The 26622-nt window shown below is 37.8% G+C and overlaps 1 protein-coding gene across 1 annotated transcript in view; it reads right to left on the bottom strand.

Annotated features, from left to right (window-relative positions):
• LOC126652854 (aldehyde oxidase-like) overlaps positions 1–24960 on the bottom strand; it is a 41632-nt gene extending 16672 nt beyond the window's left edge. The window contains exons 1-23 of the mRNA XM_050340012.1: positions 24848–24960; positions 23853–23910; positions 22794–22890; positions 21830–21938; positions 21166–21292; positions 20771–20832; positions 20063–20143; positions 19103–19183; positions 17898–18042; positions 17635–17727; positions 15918–16069; positions 15585–15678; positions 12929–13038; positions 11901–12085; positions 10637–10799; positions 9682–9774; positions 7562–7731; positions 6175–6301; positions 5761–5883; positions 4463–4559; positions 3401–3525; positions 1883–2016; positions 647–734 (exon numbers count right to left, since the gene is read on the bottom strand). Coding sequence (XP_050195969.1) covers positions 647–734; positions 1883–2016; positions 3401–3525; positions 4463–4559; positions 5761–5883; positions 6175–6301; positions 7562–7731; positions 9682–9774; positions 10637–10799; positions 11901–12085; positions 12929–13038; positions 15585–15678; positions 15918–16069; positions 17635–17727; positions 17898–18042; positions 19103–19183; positions 20063–20143; positions 20771–20832; positions 21166–21292; positions 21830–21938; positions 22794–22890; positions 23853–23910; positions 24848–24907 — 2574 coding nt within the window. The 5' untranslated portion in view covers positions 24908–24960. The remainder of the gene's footprint in view (positions 1–646; positions 735–1882; positions 2017–3400; positions 3526–4462; positions 4560–5760; positions 5884–6174; positions 6302–7561; positions 7732–9681; positions 9775–10636; positions 10800–11900; positions 12086–12928; positions 13039–15584; positions 15679–15917; positions 16070–17634; positions 17728–17897; positions 18043–19102; positions 19184–20062; positions 20144–20770; positions 20833–21165; positions 21293–21829; positions 21939–22793; positions 22891–23852; positions 23911–24847) is intronic.
• Between the last annotated feature and the right edge of the window lie 1662 nt (positions 24961–26622).

The following is a 26622-nucleotide window of genomic DNA, read 5'->3' as shown; positions in this document are numbered from 1 at the left end:
GGTCCCTCTTTGGAGGCACCGAGCTGGAGCTGCAGTGCTATTAACAGAGCACTTTCAGTGCTGTTAACAGAGGAATCTATCTTTCAGTTTATCAACTCAGCAGAAACTTGGACTCAAAACCTGTTATGATGGCTGGCATGTGCAATTTCCATGACAAGTAGAGATGGAAACGAAGGCAGGAATTATCCTAATGAATAGTTATGACTGATGACAGACCATGAGCAGGGAAGAGATTAATTTCCTCCATAGGAGGAGTTTTCCTGCATGACACTTCTTCTGTGAAAAATTAGCTTCTTCTTTATGTGAATCTAACCATATGGACAGTTTAAAATAAACCACTGCAGAAGGAGTCTGAGCTAGGTTAGCTTGCTGCTCCCAGAAAGAAAGACAGAAAGAGCTATAAAAGGAAAAAGACATGAAGAAACTAGAAAAAAACCAAACAAAACAAAACCCTGAAGAGACAGAGGCAGAAGCAGAGAAAGGACTATACAGCAACTTTATCTCTTGATTCCCTGGCTAGCAGTTTTGTTTTAAAATTGAATTGGTTATACTGATTTTCAATAATAGAACCATAACCACTAACACTGAAATCGTTTTTCACAGAGTATAGGTGGGTATTTTTTCACTGAATTCTTGTGGCACTCACTTTATATTTCGCAACAAAAGGATGGCGGCCACCAGTGATTAACATATCATCCCCTCGGCTCAGGATTAGACGGACTGCTCTGCTGGTTCTAAACCCAAAAAAAGAAAAGTCAAATTTCAGTTAAAATAAGGGATGTTATTAATAAGATGGTTATGGCTATTCGTCATGTATCCAGATCTAGCCATGCATATAAACATGCCTTTAGATTAAATGGAACTTATATAAGCTGAAATACATGCTTAAAGCCATGTCCAGAGTTCATATTTTTCACATTTACAATCATGTCAGAATTTTCATCTCATCTCTTGAAAGCCAACAAGATAACTCAGTGCAAACTACTTCTGAAGAAAACATTTCAATGTTAAGTGTTAGTCACCTCTTAGCTATTCATAGTGAAACAGAGTATTGGAATAAAACCAAAACATGAAGGATAATAAAAATATGAAAATCAGTCTAGAAATGCACATACAATTTAAACTAGATACTTCAGAAAAAATGGACATAATGTGTAAAATAAGGTCCTAACAATAAAAAAAAGATAGTTTAAGCAATAAAAGATTATGCTTTTAGCATTATCTGGTTAATTGAAAACACAGATAATAACATGTCCAAAAATAACAAAAAGCTGTTTTTCTAACAATGACAATAGGAACAACATAAATTCATTGAGATAACCACTGAGATTACAAGATCAATTTGGCTACTATGCCCTGACAGCTAATTTTCAATATTGTCCTTCCAAATTTGGAAGGTGGGGGATGGAGCTTTATATGTTAATGTTCTTAGATTAATTCAAATTGTATTAGAAAAAACTTAATACCTCATATATAGATCTAATTTTGACTGAAACTAGAAGTACTTAAAAGCAATTCCACTCATAAACTCTTCCTTCTGCATCCTGCTGTGTCAGTGAAATTCACCTCTGGATGATTAATGTCATGTTTTAATGTATGTACAAAGCCCCAGTAAAGCACTGGTCTTTTCAAATATTTCTAGATTTTCCTAATACCAACTTCTTCAAGCCCACTAACTCATCTGAGGCTAGAGTTGCTTAAGATAAGTAGTCTAACAAAACAAAACAAAGAAATGCACCGAACAGTCTTACAAAACATGAAATCAGGACTGTATGACTCTTTGACTAGCACCTTTGGGAAAGGAGAAAGTATTTTAGCCAAAAAGCAAAACTTGTTCCCCCCATTTTCCTTTCATACCCGAATACGCACGTGCTGCACTTACTTGTTTGTTGCCACTGCAGCAACTGATGCCAGTAAGCCAGCTCTCAGAATTTTGCCACCAAATGCTCCACCAACTCGTTTAACATGGCACATGATCCTGTTGGCTGGAACACCTAAACTTGCAGCTACTATCTCCTGTAAAACCAATTTTAATATTTTATGCCAACTCAAACTACGCCTAAAAGTTAGGTTTGAAAAGGAAACCTTTTCTAGGAAAAGGTTCCGTAGATGTTTCTATTTTTTATCAGATGAGAATAGTTTTTCCTCTACCCTAGGTTAGGAAGCAAAGAATGAATAACAACACTCAGCAGTGCTCACATTTAAATCTTTACCGTGAAGACTGTGAAAGGGCCATCGACAGAAGTGAAGAATAATACCCTTGGATTTCATTAAATAAACAGTAAGAAGTGTCATGGATAATAAAAATTGATTGGTATACAGTTTTTATTATTTTTATTACTAAGATAAATTGTATTTTTATTTAAAAAAATCTTTAAAAATAAGTTTTTAAAAATCTCAGGTCTTGCTAGTGTCAGGAATGTTCTTGCTTCAAATAATTTTCTCGAACACGAGCTTCTTCATGGTACTTGACTATTGGCAATATAAGAACAATGGAAATGATAAAAGGAGCTGAACTGGGCTTTGAACACAAAATGCCAGTGTTGAACCTGAAATACCACCAGTCTCATGCACTACAGCTGTTGCTATGTAGGCCACATGCTATGTTGGCTTTACTCTACCATTTACTATCATGAAAATGATCAGAGGGCTAGGACACCTCTCCTACGAGGAAAGACTAAGAGACTTGGGGTTGCTCAGCCAGGAGAAGAGAAGCTCCAGGAAGACATTATTGTGGCCTTTCAATATATAAAGGGGGTTTACAAGAAACAGAGAAAGACAAAGGACCATGGTTTTAAACTAAAAGAGGGCAGGCTTACATTGGATATGAAAAAGAAATTTTTTACAATGAGGCTCTGGAACAGGTTGCCCAGAGAAGTCCTGGACACCCCATTACTGGCAGTGTTCAAGGTCAGGTTGGATGGGGTTTGGAAAAACTATCCAGTGAAAGATAACCCCATCAATAGCAGGGGGTTTGGATTAAATGATCTTTAAAGGTTTCTTCAAACCCAAACCAATCTATGATTATGAGACTGCTGCATGGAGCCATTATGAGTTGAAAAAGCCCCAGCAGGTTCTGACTGCAGGGAGCTGATTGCTCCTCATCCCAATGCAAAGCTAATGGGGATGGAGGAGCCTGAGCACTCCACAGTTTTTCATGTCTACAATAGCGGGGCACGAGGTACTTTGTTCAAAGGGAAATAAGAACCTTATCCTGATAGTGTAGTGCTCAGTGTTTATCAGAATACAGCAGTACTACAAAGCAGCTGTTATTGGACAATCCAAATGTACAATTTCATGTTTCTTCAGCTTCTAAACTGTTAACATGGATTTGTAAGCTGAATTTAAAAGCTCTGTTGTCACAAGTGCAACTACTCTCTCAGAGCACGCTCTGTCTTACCTGAATAAATGCTGGATGCTGTGTTGACACGTACACATCCATTTCTTTATCCTCTCCTTTTGGGACAACGAGAACACTCTGAGTCTCCATGTAAAAGTGTTTCTGTCCCCCAATGCAAATCTCCCCTGATTGAAAGAGAAAATCATGAGTGTTACTGAGGGAAAAGGACAGAAGAAATAAAGCAGAGAAGAACTAACACCTCATCATCACGTAAATTATGGTAATCGATGTCGAATCCTCTGACACTTCTTGTGTGAAGGAGCATTATCTAAAATAAAAACACAAATTAAACTCCTTGTAGGATTAAAATCATCTTGTTCCAGTAGCATCAACAGAACTGGAATAAGAGCAGAACAATATTGCCTACAAGTGGTCACAGCAAGAAATGAAACATAGATAAATTAAACAGAACATGGACATACTGGATCAGGTAAAGTAGAAAGCCCCCAAGATGATCAGGGGGGTTGAACCCCAGGACGTATAAGAAGAGGCCAAGAGAACTGGATTTATTCATCCATCAGAGGAGAAGGGTTAAAAAGGTATCTTATTGCTGCCTATAACCACCCAATGGGAGGGTGTAGACAAGAGCAAGCCAGACTGTTCTTGGAGATGCACAATGGAAGGATAAGAGGCAATAAACACAAGAAATTCAAGCCAGGTATAAGAAAAAAAAATCAGTATGGAAGGTAGTGAAACATTGAAACAGATGCCTACATAAGTTGAGTTAACTCAATCTTTGGAGATATTCCAACCCTGACTGAACATGACCCCTAATAACCTGCTCTAACCAGACCTGGTTTAAGCAGGAGGTTGGACTACATGACCCCCTTCCAACTTAATGGTTCTGTGACTTTTTTCAAGGACAGAGGATGCAGAAAGCTTGGATGGAGTAGCAGGACAACAAGACCACTAGGTTTAATCACATCATCTTCTAAGTGACCAAGAGCTTTCTCAGGCCTAGTGACTATATGAAAAAAAGGTAGAACTGGGACTTGAAGAGCAGACAGACAACCCAAATACTGACAATCAAAAACTTCCCACCAAATGTATTTTGCAGTTTACCTTCAATTATCTGATCAACGGTTTCAAACGCTTGGTCAACATTTCCTTGTTCTAACTTTCTTTTTGGCTCAAAGAACGAGTTGTGCTTTATAGCTTCCTGCAATGGAGAAACAGAGAAATATGATTTTTAAAGTATTTCTAAGGTTCTCAACTTGTTGCAGCATTTTAGTCTCAGGACAAACATCATTCTCTGCAGAGATTTGAGCCACCAGCCAACAAAGTTCATGAACAACTGTATTTCATCACTTTACTGTCATTGCTGATGAGTTTGTGTAGTCAGTTCCAGCAATTCTTTCCTGGTGTATCTCATGTAACTGATGAAAGCAGTTTCTGAAGGAAATGCATTCAGTTTATTCAACCTGCTCTTTCCTGTCATGCAGAATAAGAACGCAACCCCATCATCCAAAGAGTGATGCCATTAAGAGGGGAAGAAATCACAAGGACTAAATAAAAGTGCAATCTATTTATAAAGCACAATTTGTTTTATTTCTAGTAAGACTTCATTGGATTTCCTTCTAATGAAACATTAATAAAATTTGCCAGTCTTTCAAAGGAGACTACTTCTATTTTTTTCTATCAGAAGGCTGTTCCATTACACCACACACACATTATGGAAACAAGCTGTAAAGTGACTACCAGAACTAATGTTGGTTCCCTACAAATGTGTCTTTTGTTCCTTGCCTCTAGTCATCTTCTTAAATCCAGCGTAAATCCATTTTCCCTATGACTCCCATATTACTTTTCCCTATGACTCCCACATTACATTTCTAAAATGTTCTATGTCCCTAACATCTTTCCCTTTACATTTCCCCAACAATTCCTATGTCTATCTTGCAAGCTGGAGACAACAGATAAAAATGTTACACTAATCAGGAGCTCAACTGCCAATATATATATATATGTTGACTGACCAGCTGGTAGCTACCAAAAAAATTTGAAACAATCAGCATCTTCATTGCTTTTTCCTCACTAGGAACAGTGAAAGAGTTTTGGTTTTTTTTTTTCTGTGGTTTTTTTGTTTGTTTGGTTTGGTTTTGGTTTGCATTCTAATATGTATTATTGTGAAACTTGTGGAACCTTAATACTTTTGAAACTGCTGCCTGTCTATCACAAGTGGTCAAATTAGGCAAAAGGTTGAAGCTTTATTTATAGGGAGACACTCGTACTGGTTAATTGGATGTTCTTATTTACCTTGTTTCCTTAAAAAATTGTATTTCAAAAGTAACTAAAGAATGTGAACCGTTGCTTCTGTTAATTAAATAGATCAAACAATAAAAAACCAAGAGAATTATTAATACCTCAATTGTTAAAATTACTGGTTCCAGCATTTCATACTCTATCTTCACTTTTGCAGCTGCTTGTTTGGCATGAACAACCGAATCTGCAACCACTGCACAGACAATCTGACCCACACAAATCACCTGTAAAATAGACATCATGTGATAGAACAGTGGATTCAAACAATTCCCATATGTGCTGCTGATATTCTTCTTTCATGTAACCACTATCCATGTGTCCTTTTTAGACGTTTTCTTTGACTTAGGACTTCTGTATTTTTAAACCATCCATGAAGCTAATCAACTATTAAAATGCCAGTATAACTGGAGAATCAAGGAAAATACAGTATGTAGAGATGTATAACTAGAGGATAAAAGGCTGAAGAAAAGCAGTTAAAATGAAGAATATCAGTTACACAAAGATTGTAGTTATACCTTGTTTCTTGCAAATACAATCTCTGGTTCATCAGAATAGTAAAACTCGTTTGCAGCTGGTACATCTTGAGCTGTTATGATATCAAACACACCTGGTCCTTTTAGAGCCTCTGAGGTATCTATGGATCTGATTAGGAAGAGAGAAGTGTAATTCTTCAGTTTCACAAACTCTTGCACAGAGGAAGGAACATAAGACAGAGGTGTATTTCTTGTAGTACTGGAATCTGCTCATAAGTTCAGACACATCTTTTCTTTCTGTCTCTGGCATGTGAAGAAGTGCACGTAAAAGACAATTTAAAATTCTGTGAACCTGCTACACTTCTAGGAAATACTTCAGATGCAACAGGAAAATCATTGGCCCATTGGACTGCCTGGAAGTCCATTGCATTAGGAAAAATCACTGCACAATTACGGTGCTACAATTGCAACTTTCTAAGACTTCACCGCCTACATAGATATCAAAAGATACAAATAAGCATCTACAAATTGAGGATTTGTGTAGAGGGTTATAAAACAAATGGCAAGATCAGTCTAAAGGCAGAATGAATGGGAATGCATGGGTATAGAAGGAGCAGAAAGAACAGCAGAAGGTCTAGGTTTAGCAGGTCATTCAGATCCCAGCGAAAGTACAGGCACCTGCTCTGGAAACCCAGATCAGAAAACAAAGGAGGCTAAATAAATCCTACTGACTCACAGAGACAGAGGTAATGTCAGCTCCTTGATGATACCAGAAAGAGCACATCCAAACCCAGCATACTATCACTAACATAAGAATAAACCAGGAGCTATGACAAGGACTCTGTAGCTAACAGCCCCAGTGCTCTCAGTCATGACAATTAATCCTTACTAGACCACCTGAATATGTGTTTTGGTGTGTGAACGCTGAACAAATTGCTAGAATAGGTGTATCTTGGCAGTCTAAAAACATAAGTCAAAACAGTTTTCTTACAAATTAAAACCCTCCTCCCCATCTTCCTCTACTTTAAGGGTCATATGAGGTTTGCCACCTTGTTGCTGCAATGTTGCAACACTGTTGCCTACATTTTGAACAATTTTCTTCTTTCATAATAGAGATGAGATTTCAAAGCCATGTTGGCAAAACTGAATTTCAGTGTCTGTTTGCACTGCACAGCTCAGCACTTTGTGGAGGTGGCTACGTTTGGCTCATGGATCAGAAAGAGTTCAACCTTACTTGTACAGTAAAATGGGGTGAGACACTTAAATCCGAACAGAACCTTCCACTAGGTGCAACAATATTGCTTCCAGGATGCAAGGCAGTGTGGGTATCGGGCCTGCCGTTCTGTACACACATAACTCACAGTCTGCTCTAAAAATCCCAGACAGCAATTCATGACAACACTTCCTTCAGATACACTGGAACACTTACACAATCTTGGCATGAGCTCTGGAACTAGTGACGACAGCCAGGAAAAGCTCCCCATCCACAGAAGGAAGGTCATCGATGTAAACTGCTTCACCAGTGGAGTGCTTGATCCCGGACTGGTGCATAATGGGCCGTCCTACGGGATCCTGGGGGGACTGACCGGGCTCTACATCCTGTGCAGTTAAAAAAAGAATAGCTGTGTTATTCTTACAGTAATCAGAAAATCAGATGAGCGAACACCTGTTCATGTTAGCACCTTCTGGTTCAACACTGAAAACAGGTGTGGCTGCAGGACCTGACTGCTGCTCCTGGGGGTTTCTTCAGTTTCAGCAATTTCTTGAGGAGCCTTTTGAGAGCACTGCACAGGTTTGTCTACTTGGATTTTTTTCCTTAATTATTTACATCAAAGTGATAAACCCAGCACTTTTACCGTTTCCTCTCTTACTGAATGGTGTCATTAAGCTTCAAGAATTTTCTCAGTTATTCTCACAAGATTCTGCTCTGAATTTTAGCAGTATCTGATGGTGTGTTTTGAGCGATTTGCAGTGATTTCTAGAATTTGTCTTCCTCACTGAAAGATTGCAAGTGATCAATGTAAATCAGTGAGAAAATGTTATTTAAATATTTTCTTCCCACTTTTATTTCCTTGCACCTGTGTATGAATTCAGTGCCTTATTAATCTTATTTTGGTAAGTTTTTCTTGAAGGTTATTTCAGTGCTGCCAGTTAATTCTGCCACATCGACTGATTGTTGCCAACTTCCAGAACACTCTCCCAATTCTTGAGTTAGTATTGGCCCCAACTTTTTCCTTTTCTGCATCTAGAATTACTTAATTACTTACAACTTAAAGCATTTTTTCTTCTAAAACTTCCAGCACACAAATGTTCTGGTTACACATTCCTACCTCCTGCAGTGTCTGGCACACTGCCTGCTATCAGCTCAAGGCCAAGAACAAACACAAACACTTTCCACCTGAGTGCCCGAAGTTCCTGGAATGGATGACTCAGCTAAAGCACTTCAAATTTCCACAACAGAATGGCCAAGTATTTAGATCTCAGCATATGCGTTGATTTTTAACTCTTAATTTTAAAAGCTTAATGATGTTCTGATAAAGGAGTCCGGATGCAACAGAGGACCTGGCAAAACCTAGATAAAAATTTTAAAGAGGAAAAAACCAGATTTTATGGGTTTATAAATTTTGTTACTCTGTTCCAATTGATTGAATAACAAATCGTTTAAATTTCTGTTGTTTCACCACTTTATTACAGCTGAGGAATAATTTGTTAAAAGTCATAAAGAACTAGTTCCTTTGTCCTGGTCCCTTCTGTAGTGCCTTTTTTTTTTAAATAATGACTCTGAAGGAAGCTGAAGATAACAACTGGAACGAATTTAAAGTATTTAAAGGTTTTCTAAGGAATACCCAAATAAACAAACAAACAAATAAATAAATTTTGTACTTAGATTTCCTTTGAATTTTTCTTTAGGTTTTCAAAAACTGGAGATTTTTGTTTGTGTATTAAGGGTACTAAAATATCAAAAATCTTTGCGGGCATTTGCACCATGATCTCGTTATAAGGGTGAGCTCAGAAGACACAAGTTGTGTTCTTTGCTGCTCTCTAGTGCTGATTTAGGATACTCGTGTTAATTTGACCAGACAGCCATCACACTTCATCTTAATTCCTAAAACTGCAGTAAGACCCAAGAGCCCCCCTTGAAATCTTAAAAAAAGCTTATCTTGAAACAACAATTCTATAGTGATTCTATAGTATAAATACAATACTTGGGCTTTTCAATCTTTTTTGGCTTTTTCTAATTTTTTTTTTTTATTTTTTAATTGCCTTGCACACTGCAACGTACAGGTTCAAGCAGTCTCACAACAGAGTTTGCTCAGCATATTTATCTTTGGAGAACTGTTTAGAAAAAGGGAATATACCCATATGAGTCTGTTTTTACAAACAAGGATTTTCCAATTGAGATAGAGTTAAAATCAACCACTAAAAGCCTGTTGCCTCCAGTCCCTTGGAAAATCTGTACCTAAGCTTCACACCAAGGGTCATGCTTGAACCTTGACTTTTTACCAAGTCTTGTAAGGCACAAAACAATGTTAGAATGAAATCACTTACCTGGTATATTTGGATACTCTGGGGCATTCTGGTTTTGAAATCCTCAAGGACGCTCATATATTCCATAGGTATGCCAGGATAGCGGCAAGGATCCTGAAAAGAAAGTGAATGACTACTAAGACTCACATTTGGAACATTCCAGATAAAAATGCTAACAATCAAAATCACCAAATACAAAGTCTTTATACAGGACATTCATTCCAGTCTCAAACTAGAAAGGCTCTAAAATAACAATTCTAAAACAACGTAGAGTTTTTAGATTTCACTAAATAGTATTTAAAAATATATTAGATTCAATAAATATGCCTGTTTAAAGTAAGCAGCATAAAGCAGGGATAGACACAGGAGCTTTGTTCTGGAATCTAATCAAAACTGGCACAGAATCACTCCTGATTACACTCTTGGTAACAGTCAATTACCTGCTAATGGCAATTTAGAGGAAAGAGCTCAAGGTAAAACATAGAAGGGATATTTTAACTCTTAAGAACAGATTTAAGACAAAACTTAGTAAATTACACCCCGAATGTCCTGGGAAATGAAATTTTAGTGTCCTCATCTCCCAGTCAACAACTCATATGAAAAGGAGAGTTGGTTTAACACTCACAGTGGTTTTCCAAAGCCTGTCTTTCTATACCATCTATTTATGTTTTGAACTACAGACAGATGGAGTAAAATCTCCTGTGTATTTTCTTTGGGCCTGGGAGCTCAGTACTGGTATATTGTTGCATTAACATTGCTCAAATGTCTTTTAAAACCCTCATGTCCAAGGTAAAGTGATCTGAGTGCCTAGAAGTTAAAAGGGCATCTCTCCAGCAATCTCTTTAGGAGTAAAACAGTTACCTTATTCTGTAGATCTGAACCCCAAAGACAACTGTACAAACTGTAAGCACCAACAGACAGAAAGAAGACCCCTTTTACTTGCTTGCCCAAAAGCAGACATGGAGAAATAACTTACCATTATCTTTAATGACTGTGATATTTCCAGGAAAAATCTGTAGAAGAAACTGACTATCAAAGTTTTCTTATAGTCTATTTTTTCACCACTGGCTGAGCTTGGAAGAGCAATTTCTTTAAGAACTAGTCTGCAGGCTTCATCCAACATTTGTTCATTCCAGTGTCTGTTAGGAAGAATAATAGATACAATCAGAAGAGAACAAAACCAAACCAAAACAAAAAATATAAATTGCAGTCATATATTTGTACCATGGACCACAGGCATAATTCTGCTCACAGTGAAGCCAAAATAACGCCTGTAATTTTGAAAAACAGTGTAGATCAATGCTGCTCACAGAACCGAGCTCCCTTATGTCAATGGAATTAAATGCTATGCCAGCATTTTTTAAGTTAACATAAATAATTAAACAAACCCTATTACAGCTTTGGAGCTGTGTTAACAGTCTTGCAGATTATCACCATTCTGCAGATACTATCCTACATTTGAAGAGAAGTAGATAACAACATCGATGCAAACTGTAGATACTTTCAAGGCAGCTGATTAGTTGTTACATTTCCTGAAAACATCTTCTTGAAGGATGTCAGCACCGTTAATTCTCCATAGTTACACAACTCCAGATATGAAAATATTAGTCTGTTAGACTAAATTTAATTATGTAAAGCATAAAAAAATAATGAGCACTTCAACTAGTGAAACAGTTGCATATTAAATGGTAAAACAGGCCAGTGGGACTCCACTTAGTGTTGGTTTTACACTGCTTGAATTATTTGCAGGTTTTTTCCTCCGAAACTTGTAAAGGTGCTGCAAACTGGGAGGGACAGTCAGGGACTAATTCCAAAGATTATTTGGATCTTGTAAATGAAGAGATATTGGAAAGGTGAAGGCTTGACTTGCACTTCTAACTTTTTTGGGCACATCTGAAGTGTTCAAATTTTATATCTTTTAGAGCCAAACTGAGGGACTCGAGAACACTGGTAAGAGGGGATTAGTAAATGTATGGGATCCAGCATCATTTGCCAATACTTGGGTTCAGGTGCATAACTGACTGATGTTACCCCATCCACCTATCTCACTTCATGTGCAAACTCCAAAATATAACAATGCTGAAAAGTCATCGTTAAGATTTGGCCAGATCATTCACTTGAACATATGAGGTATCAATCAGGCAAGTGAAATCTTTCAGTACTTTCCTGTTCCAAGGCAGTACACTCAAGGTTTCAAAGTCCATTTATTCAAAGACATAGACAAGGCCGAGAAATTTTACCTTCCAATAAGTGTGCAACAGGTTTGTTTAGCGCAGACTGTTGTTGACCCAGCACCTCCATAGAAAATGCTTAAATCCTTTATTACGTCTGTACCTTCTTCAAAAAGTACTCTCATCCCAGCATTGGTTATTGCAAGAGCATTTTCACGTCTGGGTGCTTGTCGAAATGCAGAGACGTACTCCCCCTGAGCAAGAACAGACAGAAGTAGAAGTATTTACAGACGTAGAAGTATTTGAAAGTGGAACTTTTTATGGCACTATGTGAAACAAGAGAATAAAAAATGAAGACTACAAATTCAGCTTCCTGAGCATTCAAGACTATACACGTCCTTCTCAGGACCTTTCGGTAGCTTTACTGTCTTTGATTTTCTAGCATCATACTCAATCCTCCATCACCTACACAGTTCAGATCACAGTAGATAGCTGGAAGACAGGGACCTTGTAGAGTGGAGTTGTATTAATAACACACCAAAAGTTTAGAGGCTTCAAAGTGTTACCAAACTTCAGCACTCTGATGACATGACCCAAAATTCTCTTATAAGATCCCATATCCACTCTTACAAACACAGTGTCAGTTAAAGGTTACTATTCAGTTCAGCAACACTTATGGAACCACCACGCACATTCCCAATCTCATCCCATTTTAAAGAAAAATCCTCAGGAGATGACAATGCTTTACCTGCTTGATGCCAGCCATAGCACAGGTGAGCAGCCTGCTCTGGTGAGGACGATGGCAGCTTGTCCAAGACCTCCTTATATAAGAGGGTCTAGACAATTGCTATTGCCCTCATCACGTTAGGGCAAAATTTTGTCTGAATGCTACTCTTTATATATCATCATAAGCTACCTGCTGAGTTGTGCTTTTTGGCTGAAACTGGGAGATATTATGGCACTGAAAGTGAATAAATGTAAAGAATTCAGAACACGAACAGTAACAGTGCTAGTTTAAAGAGAGGATTATGCTCCCTCTTGCTCTTTATAGTCTTTAACTCTGCATAAAGCAAAATCTAAGGAAACTAATAACTTACCTTCCTTGAATGGGGGATATGGACAGACACTAAGATCTCTTCTGGTGTAATGGTATTGTTACCAATTCCATCTGCAAAAATGTCACTCAAAGGAATCTGTCGCTTTCTTCCTAAAAAAAATCCCAAATCCAGAAATTTCTCTACAATTGCACAATTAACATATATCAATCATACTTTAATTGGCAAGAAATACCCGCGGTCTTCCTGAGTAACTAATCACTGCAGAGTGTACATGAAAAATTATCAGTGATATGTTCTATAAATTCAAGTTCATCTTCCATAACATCATAACACCAGACTCCTAAAAAAGTGCCCAGAGGTCAATCCCCATTCCGTAATCCTCCCTTCCAATGCTGCCATGGTGATCCCATCCCCACTCCGGTCAATCTGTTCCAAATCTCTGCAGCTGCTGTTGTCACTAGCTTTCATTCTAAAACATAAAAAAACGAGGAAGAAAACCGAGCAAGAAAACTGCTGCAAAAGTGAAAAATATCAGGGGATTGATTGTTTTGTTGTTCAGGTTTTGGGTTTAATTCTTTTATTGTCTGTTTGGTTTTTCCCCTGAGATTCTGAACATTTCTAGGAGTCCAGAAACGAATAAATGCTATTGCTTTTTCCTTTCTCCTTTTGGTAGTTTATTCCAAAATTGGCTATAGTTGTTATTCTATGATATATACGCTATTAAAGTTAAAATTTTCAGAAGGGAAGAGGATAAAATTCTGCAAGGAACCTAAGTCTGTAAGAGCCTTTTGAACACTTAGACTTCATCTATGCTACATTAGGTTTGCCAATATTGCTACACAGTTAAGCTAGCAGGTCTTTCAGAGATGCAATATTTTAACACATCTAATTGATTCTATTAATTAAACAAGCTCCACTGGCTCAAGGAGCTTTGTTGGTAGGACTGTAACTGTACCAGCAACACAGCTGTCAAGTAGCATTGCTGTTCTGCAAGAACACAGAGGCCTGAACATTGTACAGATGGAAATCCACAATGACTCAGCAGTGTGGAACTTAACCATGAGTATTTGACTGATGAAGTAAAAGTGTATTTTTTATTAGTCTTCTGTGTCTTCTGTACTTTTCATGTGCTACCTAAGGGGTCTAATGCAATTTTAGATAAAGGATTTCTTATTAATAGACAGTATTTATCATGCAATAGCCCTGACCTTTCCCAAGACTTTCTACAATGAGATAATTCTCTGTGCCTTTTTTAAAAGGTCCATATATTGCAAAACTCCCCTCACATTCACTGAACATGATACTTCATGACTGGCTGATTTACAGCATTATTTTCTTCATGTTCCTCATGTTATGCTTGATGATGACACTATAACCTGTTCATCCTAGAATATAATTTAGCATTAAAATTGCATTCCTCAAATATAACTAGTGGGACAGCAAATCTTTGCTAAGAGAATTTTATTTTGCTGAAGAGTGAATCTGAAAATAACACTGTTAAGAATAGCAGCACTGGATTTCTGCCTTTGCAATTCCATCCAGAGCAGACTTGTTTACATATATAAAGATTATTTTCCAATCCCACCTGTGAGCCTGCCAGGATCTAGTATGGTGCATTTTCTCTTACACTCTGATTTAAGATAAATGTAAGATAAAAAGCAACTAACAGTGCTTTTGCACTCTCCTTTTCTTGGCAATCCACTTTTCCAGTGTTTCACTGACTACCATTGGTAGAGAACGCTGTTAAAAACCTGTGAAAATGCCTAAAACCCTCTGCCAGCAGCCAACTTCTGCCAGGTTAACAGAAAGAGATATCAGTCAGTTATCCTATTCATCACTCAAATAAGTAGGCACATCATCAGAACTGCTGAGTGAAAAGATGCAAATGTTTGTATTTTCACTTGTCAGAATGACATTCTGACAGGTAGTTTTTCTCTCAATGACAAAATATGCAGGAAGAAGTCATAGAAATCACACAGCAGAAGTTTTTTGTGTATCTGTTCCAAGAAATTCTGTCTCAGAAACAATCCTTAAAGAACACATCCTTCAGGGTATTAACTGGATATTACATGTTCTGAAATTGCAAGATTCGCTGTCTGGATCCAGGGTAAAAAAGACATAAGCCATCTAGAAGGGAGAGCATGCAATTCCAAGTCACCAGATAGCTTGTGTTTACCAATAATTTCATCAGCTTTCTAAAGGTAGTGCACAAGAAAAGAAGCAGGAGGAGGGGAATGTATACACAGAGATGGAAGGAAACTAAAGAAATGGGCATGGAAAAAGGTTCTGCATGGGGGTTCCTGCATCAGAAATAAGTACTTTATAGGAATGAAAAGCCAGAGTCTTCTCAGGGTCAGAGGATGATTTTAAACCAGGGCAAAGCAACAATTATGGAAAGAAAACCTAACAGGGAGGTGAGAAGATGGTACACAGCGACTCAAACTGTAAGGTTTTATGAGTGCTTACAGTAATTTACTGCCCACAGAAGTACCTGTGATCTGGTTGGTCTGAATGCTTACCCTTGACATGGGAGTATTTACATGTTTTTTGCTTGCAAATTGCTTCTTGCAGATGTGATCTTGTATAAGAGTGGGAAAAGGGTTCCTTAAACTCTCACCTGTTTTTATTTCCCCTTCCCCCATACAGCAGGATCCTGTACCTCTAGCACTACTGCAGACAGGCTATCTCCTCTTACCTCTTGAAGCCAGATTGAGCATGCAGTTGCTGGCTGCCAGAACAGGATTCAAGTCCGAGGTTGATTTTCTACTTATGATGTTTCCACCTAATGACTTGAGAAAAAAAATAGATTTATGTTACCTTTCTCTACCACCTTCATGTTTTTATGTTAAGGGACAACATAACATGCACACTATATATAAATTTACACCTATTGAAAGTTCAAAAAAGACGTATTCATAGAAAATTCACAGTAAAATCAAAATTAAAAATGCAAGTTTTACATGTGATCAGGACCAATTTCATATTTGCTACTATCTTTTCAAATTATTGCAAGGAATGCACAACATACAGCAACGTTTCGTATCTGTTCTCCACCCAGGGTTCTTAATTGCTGCAAGATGGCACAGAAAACCTTTGTCTTCTCCTCAGGGAACTCTGAGATTGCTTTTGCCAAGATGTCTTTCACTAGAGAGAGGCTGCAGGCAGCTCCCAGAGTTAGTCCTGTAACCAAAAGATTATGAAAGTGTAAGGTGTGCGTTGCTTTGTCACCCGGGTTTTAAAGTGTGTACAGACGGTAGAGCTGGGGCTGCTCACGTGGAATACAGGCAGATAAAAGGAGAGGGGTCTTTTCATATTAAAGGACTGTGACCTTTCATTTCAGGAGACTGAGGCTAAACTCTCTAGAAGTGATGAAACTGAGCTAGTAGCTACTTCTATTTCATCAGCTTCAAAATGCTTTCAACACACTCTTCCTATTTTTAAACATGATTTTCATCCCAATTTGATTTTGCTTTGCACATGTACGTTCTAGTTCTTCTCCTAAGGTATGGGTAGGTAGCACTGGCAACACAAAATCCAAACAGCCCTAACAATGAAGATAGTATTCTTTTTTCCCACTAGAAAGACAACTTGTATGCATTTATTTGAGGAGTTATAAATTTTTTGTAAGAATATGCTTTAAAATTTTTTTTAAAATGTCAGTTCCTTTCTGTTCAAAATAATTATTTATGTAATATTAATGGTTTTAATGAACACTGGAATTCAATTAAGATATAAGTAAAACATATATATATAATTTACAGTACTTTAAATCAAGCAAAGCAATACTAAATTTCGTATATTTAAAACAAAGATTTGATCAAAACATGTTTTGCATTTAAATCTAATTAAAGAAAGGAAATATTATTTCTGGCCAGCAAACTAAACTGCAAATCTATTGTTTCAGAACTAGTAAGTCTCACCTTCTCATACTTAGGTTCTTATTTATAGATTTAAAAAAAGCATTAAGCATTCTCCTGGCTTCTTTTCATTTCTCAGCTAAAAAAAGCCTCTAATCTTTGACTAGAATTGGATGATTGAAATAAAAAAGATATTCTAAATGCAATGACAGAACTGTCAAATACAGTTTATCACATAAAGTGTCTTCAGGTATATAGCAAGTAATTTCATTAGATATAGGATATGATTTTCCTTAAAACCTTGGCAGTTTATATTTAATTTTATATTTTAATTTTATATTTAATTAATTTAGACTATTATGGTAAATTGAAACCTGTTTCTAATTGTCATTTCTATTTTCGCTAGAATTTATTTAAACACTAAAACCTAGTCTAACTTAACTCTATGCTAATCTTAGAAATTTTAATCTGCAATAATCACTGCTGTTATGATTGAGAAGTAGATTAGTTAATACATATTAGCTGTGCCAGTTTAAGCACAGCCTTTTCTCTTATGTGAACAAGCACGCCATGTGCTCAGTCTCCCTGTGGTTCGTATGGGTCTCTCTCTGCCGTTCAGCAGAGCCTGGCACAGAGGGCACAAGGCAAATGCTGCATGACTTGGCACCAGAGCCAGAATAGTCATCCCTGCACTCAGGCCCAAGGTGATGTTGCTGGTCAGCACTGCCCTGCATTGTGAAGGCAAATCATGCACTGGGATGGTGGCCACAGAACCAAGCATGGTTAGGAATGAGTTACACAGCACTTTGCACCTTCAGGACTATGGAATGGAGCAGCATTCCTTCCTGCAAGGAAATTTCCTATGTCTGAATAAACAATAATACTGACCATCATCTGTGCATTTCACCACATTCAGATCTGGGATCCTTGCAGGAGCAATAAGAACTGGATGGAACACACCTCTAAATTTCATCTCAGGTCCTGCAAGATAGGAATATACTTAGAGAAGAGATATTTTCCATAATGAAAATTCCAACATAGTGGAGTGTAAGCTTAAGGATGAAGATGCCAAAAGAATGACAAATGTAGCCCCACTCCTCCCATGCACACTGGAATTCCAGCAACAGGAGCCATTCTGATTGCATGCATACCCACACTGGTGTTCCCAACCACGAGAGGGGCTTTGGGGTGGGCAGCTTTCAGATCCAGTAATTCATCCAAGGTTACAGGAGAGATCCATGTCACTCGTTCCCCATGAAAAAAAAGAGTTCTTTTTGCTTGGTTTTCAGCCATTCTCTGATGGGGAAATACAGCAGATTGAAATATTTAGACATACAGACAGGTATGAGGTCTGAATTGAATGTCAAATATGTTCTTAAACAGTGGCAGTTCTACTTAAGCCTTTCAAACTGGACAAAAATAGGACAGAAATGTTATGCTGGATCTTTGCACAGTGGTGAAATTCTAGACTGTGTGGGTGATATGTCTTCAAGTAATTCCAGAGGGCTAAACAAGACTGAAAATAAATAATCCCCAAGCAAAAGATGTAGGCATAGATCTTGCACTTGATAAAACTGTTAGAAAAGTGATAAAAAATACTTAGGGAGGTGTTTACCTCCTTAACTGGCTGGAGGTAGCACCCCTTTCTAGATTACACATGCGTTTGAGTGTCTCTGGCTGTTCTACCACTGCTCATGGATCACTTGGAAATAGCCTGTGAACCGGTAGTGATACAAACATGCAGTCAAGAACTCCTGTCTCACAGTTATCAGCCTTTCTCCACAAGCAGCCAGCCAGGTGCAGAGTGTTTGGCTTTGGCTCTCTAGACTGACAATAATGTAGAGCAAACAGCTTTCACCTTTTCTAGGCAAATACTGCCATCAATAATTAAGGATTACTAACACTTTCCATTCCAGCTGTTTATATCTTTGGCATGCCTTAATCACTGGGCCTAAACACTCCCTGATCTGGCTGGCTGAGCCTGACGTTTTGACAGAAAAGGTTAACAAAATTATTTAGCCACAAAATGGGGAAAACTTATTGTTTAGCCAATGTTAAAAAGTGTTTGCAATTAACTTTGCTGCAAAGAATTCAGGTGCTGCACTGAAAACCTAGTTTAGGTTCCTTCTTTGTCTTCTCACCTAACACCTAACTCTGCAACTTCATTTTCGCAATACGTTTTTTTTTTTTTTGGTATGTAAATATTCCATGAGCTTACTGAAAAAAACAAAAGGAGTATAATTTTGAACTGACATTAAAATGTTTTGACATTTCTTCTGATGAATTACTGCTAACCAGGACTTAAGAATTAATTCTGCACAGAGCTAAAAAGTAGTCTACAAACAACAAAAGTTACCATTAGTTCTGGAGGAAATATAAGCTCCTGGGTGGGATCTAAGGGCTGGAATTCATCTGTTGAAAACAGGCTGGTGGAAACCTTACAAAGACAGAAGAGAAGCAAATTAATTTCATACAACAACAATAACAAAACCAACCAAAACCAAACCATGAGGCTCTAACTGAAGTCACTAGAAAACTAGTAATTCCATTATCATTTGGATTTGTTGTTAAATTCCCATGCATCATGTGGAGTTGCTGAGGTGAAGGAAGTGTTCCTAACAGTCTCTTAGATTTCACTGCTAACACAAATGACAGTGCAGAGGCAAGCAACTGAAGGACTAAGTACAGGCTTCCTGTAGTCCTACTATAAGAAACTAGTTTAATGTCAATCTAAAGGACTCAAACCTGAAAGTAGTAGATAAGATATCATTGAAAGAAAAATTAGAAACAAGTGAAATATTTGTATGGAAAAGAGATTTCACATAAAATCACAATCTGATTTTTTAGAGTATATCAGCTCTTCAAGCAGTCAGATTCCTAAGAGATCAGTGCTTACACTCAGATCATCACTGATCATTGATTTAAGAAAATTTCACATATGGCCTGATTTGTTGCACAATTTAATTCTCACTGTATGAGTAGAGCTCAGACTATTAATAGTACTGAATCTGAAAAGTCTGACCTCTGGAGATCCAAACTACCTTACACCAACTATCTGACGCATCATTGCCTCCTCATACAAATACATGCATACAAAATACTCCAAATGTATGTACAAAATACATACATACAAATACTCAAAAATTTTTGTGAGTAATAACAGAATATCTCATTTATCAAATAATATTATGTAAGGTAGAGGACAAAAATGGTAGAGTATACTACACTTACTTCAATTACAAGAAAAAAAGCTACGCAATATTCTTTCTCTAAGTTTTGTATTTAAATGGGATAGGTAAAATACTTAAAACCTTACCTTCTCTTCCTTGTCAAACAAACCTTCTTCCTGATCCAAGCAACATTTTCCGTTTGCTTTCATTTGACAACAAACAGATTCCTAAAATAGGAATATCCCATTAGTGAAATATTGCCCAGAATGGCAATGAGTTAAAGCTGATGAGAGTGACTATATTTCAGTAAAGTTCTAGATGAAGCTTAATAACAAGCCAAATTAGAAGGATTATTTGTTAAAGAAGTGATATTAAAAAATAATTTCAAATCATCAGATGTTGAAGTCCTTCACACAAAATAATTCATACTATGTGAAATGCAGCTGACTTTGTGAGAGCACATGTAGATGGCCTGTATTATTTCCTTTACAAAATGTTCACTATCATTTCTTTCTCTGTGGGCTTCTGACATGTTGCATTACAGGATAAATTACAAAGAATGTGGATCCAAGTTCTGCTTTTATTCATGCCAGTACTAACCCACAGTAAACCACATGAATCATTTCAGATTACTCTTCCTAATCCAGGCTAGACACCCTGTATGTTTGTGTTAATCAGTGATATTCATGGGTTAGGTCACTCACTCAGACCTACATCTCTTAACAGAGGAAAGTGATGAATTTAAGGAAAATCTGATGGTTTGTATACATGTATATATGTGTATACACATGTATCTGTGTATACACACATAATGGGCCCAGTCTAGTAATCCTATCATCACTACTTCTTCCTACCTTACAGAAGGTTTTACAGGCATCTAGGATTGGCCTATATCCAGTACAGCGGCACAAGTTCCCTGAAAAAAGAAAGTCAGTCAGAAAAAGCCTTGCTCTAAAGCATGTGGCTTTATAATGTCATGTCTTTATATGAGGTTTTTATATAAAGCACTTCAAAAGACACATACGGGGATGTTTTGAACACCTGTCTCTGAAACAGTCTACAACTTCATACTTCGTTTTCTGGGAGAAAAGAATAACAAGGACTGCATCCAGTAGCAACTCTGCTGAGAAGCACAGTTTGTACATCTATCCATGCATGCGTGTGTACTCGCACAGACACTCACACACACAGAGCAGTTGGAAAAAATCCATCAGGGACACACCTGCACACAAAAAGTGGCAATATTTACCAGCCAGAGCTGCAATCATCTGCTCCGAAGTTGGTTCTGGGTGGTTTCTTAGCAAAGCATATATGGACATCACCATTCCAGGTGTGCAGAAACCACACTGGGAGCCATGGCACTTTGCAAGTCTTTCCTGAAATGAAATACCACAAACAGCACTCCTTCCAGCATTCATCTCCATTCTAACCAATTCTCTCTGAAATGGAGACCCTATGCCAAATCTTGTCTTCACAGTAAATCAGACTTTTTAAGTAGAACACTTTAAGCAATATCAAATAAGAGCAATTATTTTGGGGGTGATGCCCAGGCACTAAGGAAGCTAACTAACCCTCATTGGACTTCTGCTGTTTATGCATTTATACTAAAAGAGCAGCTAAAGGGCCATTGTCCAAGATGTGCCATTAGCCCAAACAGAGCACAAGCCCAATCCATTCCAACAATCCTTACATACCAACTATTTGATCACAGTGTCAGTATTAAAGCAAGGTCCACCATATATCATCAGCCTTGATCAGTCAACCATCAGAAACCCGTCTTGTCCTCTATTACCATTTAGCAGGGCAAATAATCATCATATGAAATTCCCTGCCATAAAAGCACTGCCACTAAAGCCAGTCCCCACAAAAAAGCAATCAGTAATCCTCTTACACAGTGATACTGTAACTCTCACCTGAACTGGATGAATCCTGGTATTTGTGCTTCCAACACCTTCCACTGTAGTCACTGCTGCACCATACAAGGAGCAAATGGGAAGCAAACATGCATTGGCTGAATAGTGTCTTTGGAACATAAAGGAGAATAAAGGACATTAATATTATTTTATAATAATAAACATCTGAACTATTTTTCAGTCAATCAAGTCACTATCATCATTTGGAATGAGCAGGGATCACTTGCTACCTGTGTCTCTTGTCCTCGGTATTAAAAAATGTATCTATGAGGACAGTTCCATAGATTTTAAATCTTCCTCAATACTTCAGTCTTTCTAATTGCCCTCTTATTTCTCCTGCCTACAAGCAACCTGTCAACTGTATTTCGGAGGAGGAACATGGGGAAGGAAGGATTGGTGTAGCCATTTGAAGGAAGTAAAGAATTACTGCCACAAATTTATAATCTAATTTCTCATCCAAAGGAAATGATGATGTAAAATAAATATCATACTAAGTAGCAACAACATGCCAAAATGAAAATTCTTCAAAGCTCTTAATCATTAAAATAAAATTCTCTGTTTTTCTAATACATTCTAATACATTCCCTCCATCCTGCCAGGGGTAATGAGTGTCTGGTGCTCAGTTACCAGCTGGAGTAAAATCACGAGACAGAGCTGCAGGTAGCAGCCACATTCCAGTGGTCAGTACAAAGGTCTTAAAGTAATGACTCCCAAAACCTCCTTGCAGGAGCTGTCAGAATATATAAGCCAATCCATCATTTGAGTATGATCCTTCAGCAAATTTACAACATATCTGAATCAACAGTATTTTTTACAGTATTCTCTTGAATTAAAGTAACCCTTACTTCAGATTCTTTTACTTTATTAAGTACATATTTTACAACTCTTTACAGTTTCATATCTGGAAATGGTAGCTACAGTCATAAAATTCTGTGCAGTTTCCAACATTTTCTGTTAAGGATACCGTATCTTCTTTGAAACTGGCTCATAAGTCGATATCATCACTGTGCAGGCACCACAGCCACCTCCTCCACAGCCATACTTAGTTCCTGTAAGACGGACTGAAAATGCTGTCATTAGGGAAAAATAATTGTCTGGTTCCATTCTGGTCTTTATGTTGCTCAAAGACTTGAGTTCACCTTCTTTCCTAAACCTCTAAGGAACTTCAGATTAGTCTGGTATCATAGCATATGAATCAGACTCCTTTCTATGTGGCATTGAAATTTTGAATGAAAATAAGATTGAAGTTAAGGAATGACGTGGCCAAAATCCTGTTCTCGAGAAAACAGAAAACTTGATTTGGACTTATTTTGGAGGAGGAGTAAGTTGGAACAGAAAGAGGAAGTGAAAAATAGTTTTCCAAGTGAAAATATGAAAGGAAGTAACATGTAATGGGCAAACCACCTGTATACCTGAAATTGTAGTGGACCACTGAAAACCATCTCCCAGTTTTTCCCAGAAGGCCCATTTATAGTAAGGATATTAACCTTGCATCTCATCTGAAAGATCACACTTCTGAGAGAAATGTTCATTTCTGTGAATCTGGAACAGTGGCCAATCTGAAGCTGTGAATCACCAAACAGATAATATTCCAAAGCCACCAAAAAGTCTTTCTCCCCCTTAAAATCACATCAGACTCAGGGTCTCATCACAGTATCTGTCTTTTCCTGGGAGAGAGACTATTACAAAACTTGGAGACTTCTACTCTGTCAAGCTTTATGAATACTGGCCACAAGATTTTTAGGCTTCTTTATGGGGGAGAGAGGAGGCACACAGATAAACACATACCCATCGTGCCTGATGGCATAATTATGTGTGTTTAAAAAACCGGGCTAAAAGATCAGTAGCTCAACTGAACAGTATTTGGATTAAGAAAGAGACATTATTTAATGTGGTTTGTTTATCTTTGGGGAAACACAACTTCCTTAATCTGCTAATTCAACCTTGAATTAAAATTTATGAGAATTTTCTGGAATAAGGCTTTCACATGAGTGACTTTTGGGAACAGACAAGAAAAGGATACGCCTCTTTCGCAGATAAGACAACAGCATTTCTTCAGGATCCGCATTTTTCTCTATTATCTGCAGTAAGAAATTAAAAACAAGGTTTGAATAAGATACCAAGGCTTTTCAAAATGCAGTGCAAGGACTAGATTCCCATAAAGCCAGAAGAGAATCACTCTTTAGTTGCCTCTCATAGAATTAAACTAATTACCAATCACTGCAGGAGAGTTTGGGCTTCTTCTGGAAATTCCTTCTCAGGCAGATACATTTCCAGAAAAGAAGTGTCAGGGCACCTTGCAACTACTAAAAATAACTGCTGCTTGATGAAAGGCTACACTGAGTGAAGTGACCTTTGGCCACAAAACACAGCAGAACTTTGCTACAACAGCGACAGAATGAAGAGCTAATAATTTGCAGATTTTAGAGTCTTCCTGCACTTTGATGCACTGCAAGGATCTTTTAAGGCTGTCAGCAGCAACAATTTCTTTTCTAGCTTTATTTGTAAGAACTTTCATTTGCTGTAATCATCTGACAACAGAGAGCAACAGGAACGCCTACATTCTTGATCGAGTAGAGCTTTTCTTATTCTGTTGCTTAGAATGAGCTAATCCCTTACAGTTGCTTTGGATCAATAACCAGTCCTTGCAAAATTATCTTTATGGTCAGTAGTCCATGTTTTGGCACCAGAGTCTGGCTGCCTTTCAGTTGCGTCTCTGAAAATCTGATACCATCAAAGATGAGAAGCCAGACACATACAAATGAAAAAAATAGACTGTTTACCAGCCAAAATTGATACCCAGTTGTAAGTGTGTTTCATTTTGGCACTTTTTTTCCCCAAAAACAGCAGAAATAGCCAAAATGGGATGCAACCATGTCTGTTCTGGAGGCTTGTGTGAGGATTCAGTTATACTTCCCTGAAGAAGTCCGAGGAAGCCAAATCTGTGCCCACACCCTTCGGGGTTCCTTCTGGCACAGCAGCCCGTCTTTCTGCACGCTCTTTCCGGGCAATACTTACCTTCCTGCCATTCACATAGAACACGAGCTCCTCAGCCGCCGCCGCCCCTTGCAGAGCCATCGTGCCAGTCCCGGAACCAGCGGAGCTCGGGCAGCCGGAGCGGCGTTGGCAGCGGGGCGGGGCCGCGGGGAGGGCGGCGGCGGCGGGGCCGCTCGGAGGGCCGCTCTGACGCTGGGAGACGTCGGGAGGCTCTTATAAAAACACCTCCAAGGCTAGTTCTAGATTGTTATAAAATCCAGCAACGCAGTGATCGTTATTAACCCAATGGCATTCCTGGTTATATTTGCATTCACAAAGTAATTGGCAGTAACTTCCAGGCGTCACAAGCATTTTTATGGGCTACTCGTGCAGGCAAGGGTTTATAGAAACATAAATATTTTCCTCTTTCTGTATAATCTAAACATATAGGATTAATTTCCTACAGAATTTAAACCAAAATCTTTATAGCTGGTAAACTAAAATATTAAATGTTAAAAATAAAAATCAGATTGAGTAAGCATGAGAAAAAAAGCAACTTTGAAGCCGTAATGAGAAGTTCAAATTACCTCATCCTCAGCAAAATTATCTTAATCCCTGCTGATGGCTACAGATTGATTTTTATCTCGAAAATCATGAGCTGTCTGTACAGACATCTTTTTCCTGGAAAGATCTTCTAACATATCAAATGATCTGGTAAAACAAACACATTTAGTGTAGATTCAAAGGCAATGTAATATTCTTTATGCCACATTTATGTTATCATTTTGTGGAACAATTAAAAGAAATACATCCTAGAAAATAAAGTGAATTTTCTCTGTGTTCTATCATAGAACATCAATTTGAGCAACAAGAAGAGCGAGACTGGAGAAAGAAAGGGAAGAAGGGCAGTAGCAACAATAATACAATTTTAGAGTTTCCTAAAATAACTTCTGGGCATCTTCAGGCCATTTTGTTTATCCTTTTCTACTTTGAAAGACACCCATACTAAAAGGAAGAAATGGAGGCATAAAGACCTAGGCCTTATACTTTTATTGAAAGCTACACACTTATATTTGGGACAGTGTAGCAGTCTAGCTGGTAACACCTGAGGCTGTGTGGAACAACAGGACTTTCACTGAAAAAATAATTAAGACCATCTCCCAAAAGATCAGTTATTGTTTGGGAAGATGAAGCAAGTGCTTCTGCTTCTAACTTTCAAACTGCAGGCAATAGACAGCAACAACCATTTAAGAAACCACTGTGTTTTGCTGCTGCAGTGCCAGCACTGGGAACACAAGCTGTAACAGGTACTTTTTTGGGATTTCTCATGACACAGCCGGTGATGTTGATAAATAACAGAAGCTAGCAAGAACATTTCAATTAAAAATAAAACAAGTTAATTACAAACTTGGTAAAAAAAAAAAAAAAGACAAGGAAAAAATGCATTAAAATTTCTCCGTGTAATTCTTTTAAAAATAACATTGAATCAGGATAGAATCTATCTTCCCAACCATTTCTGCAGCTCTTCATAACAGTCTTGCTAATGTGGTGACATACATACCATGCTTCAGAAAGTAAAAGTCTGTTTGCTTAAACTTCTCAGATACTAATTTTAACTGCTCTGTCTTGCCATGTAGATCACATTGCCTGGATGACAAGGCAAGTTTTTTGTTGGAAAGATTTTCATACTGATTGAAAACTCTTTTTTCCTGTGAGGTTCTGTATGAAAACCTCTTGCTGTCCTTAATGCTGTGCATTTCTGATCTTTGCATGGTCTCTGGAACTGGTGACCACAGCTAGAAAAGCTCTCTGTATTT

The sequence above is a fragment of the Myiozetetes cayanensis genome, unplaced genomic scaffold, assembly GCF_022539395.1.
Source record: "Myiozetetes cayanensis isolate MyiCay16 unplaced genomic scaffold, myiCay2020 scf9, whole genome shotgun sequence".
NCBI classification, from domain to species: Eukaryota; Metazoa; Chordata; class Aves; order Passeriformes; family Tyrannidae; genus Myiozetetes; species Myiozetetes cayanensis.
The sequence above is the reverse complement of the archived record's forward strand: the minus strand, read 5'-3'. Positions and strand labels throughout refer to the sequence as shown.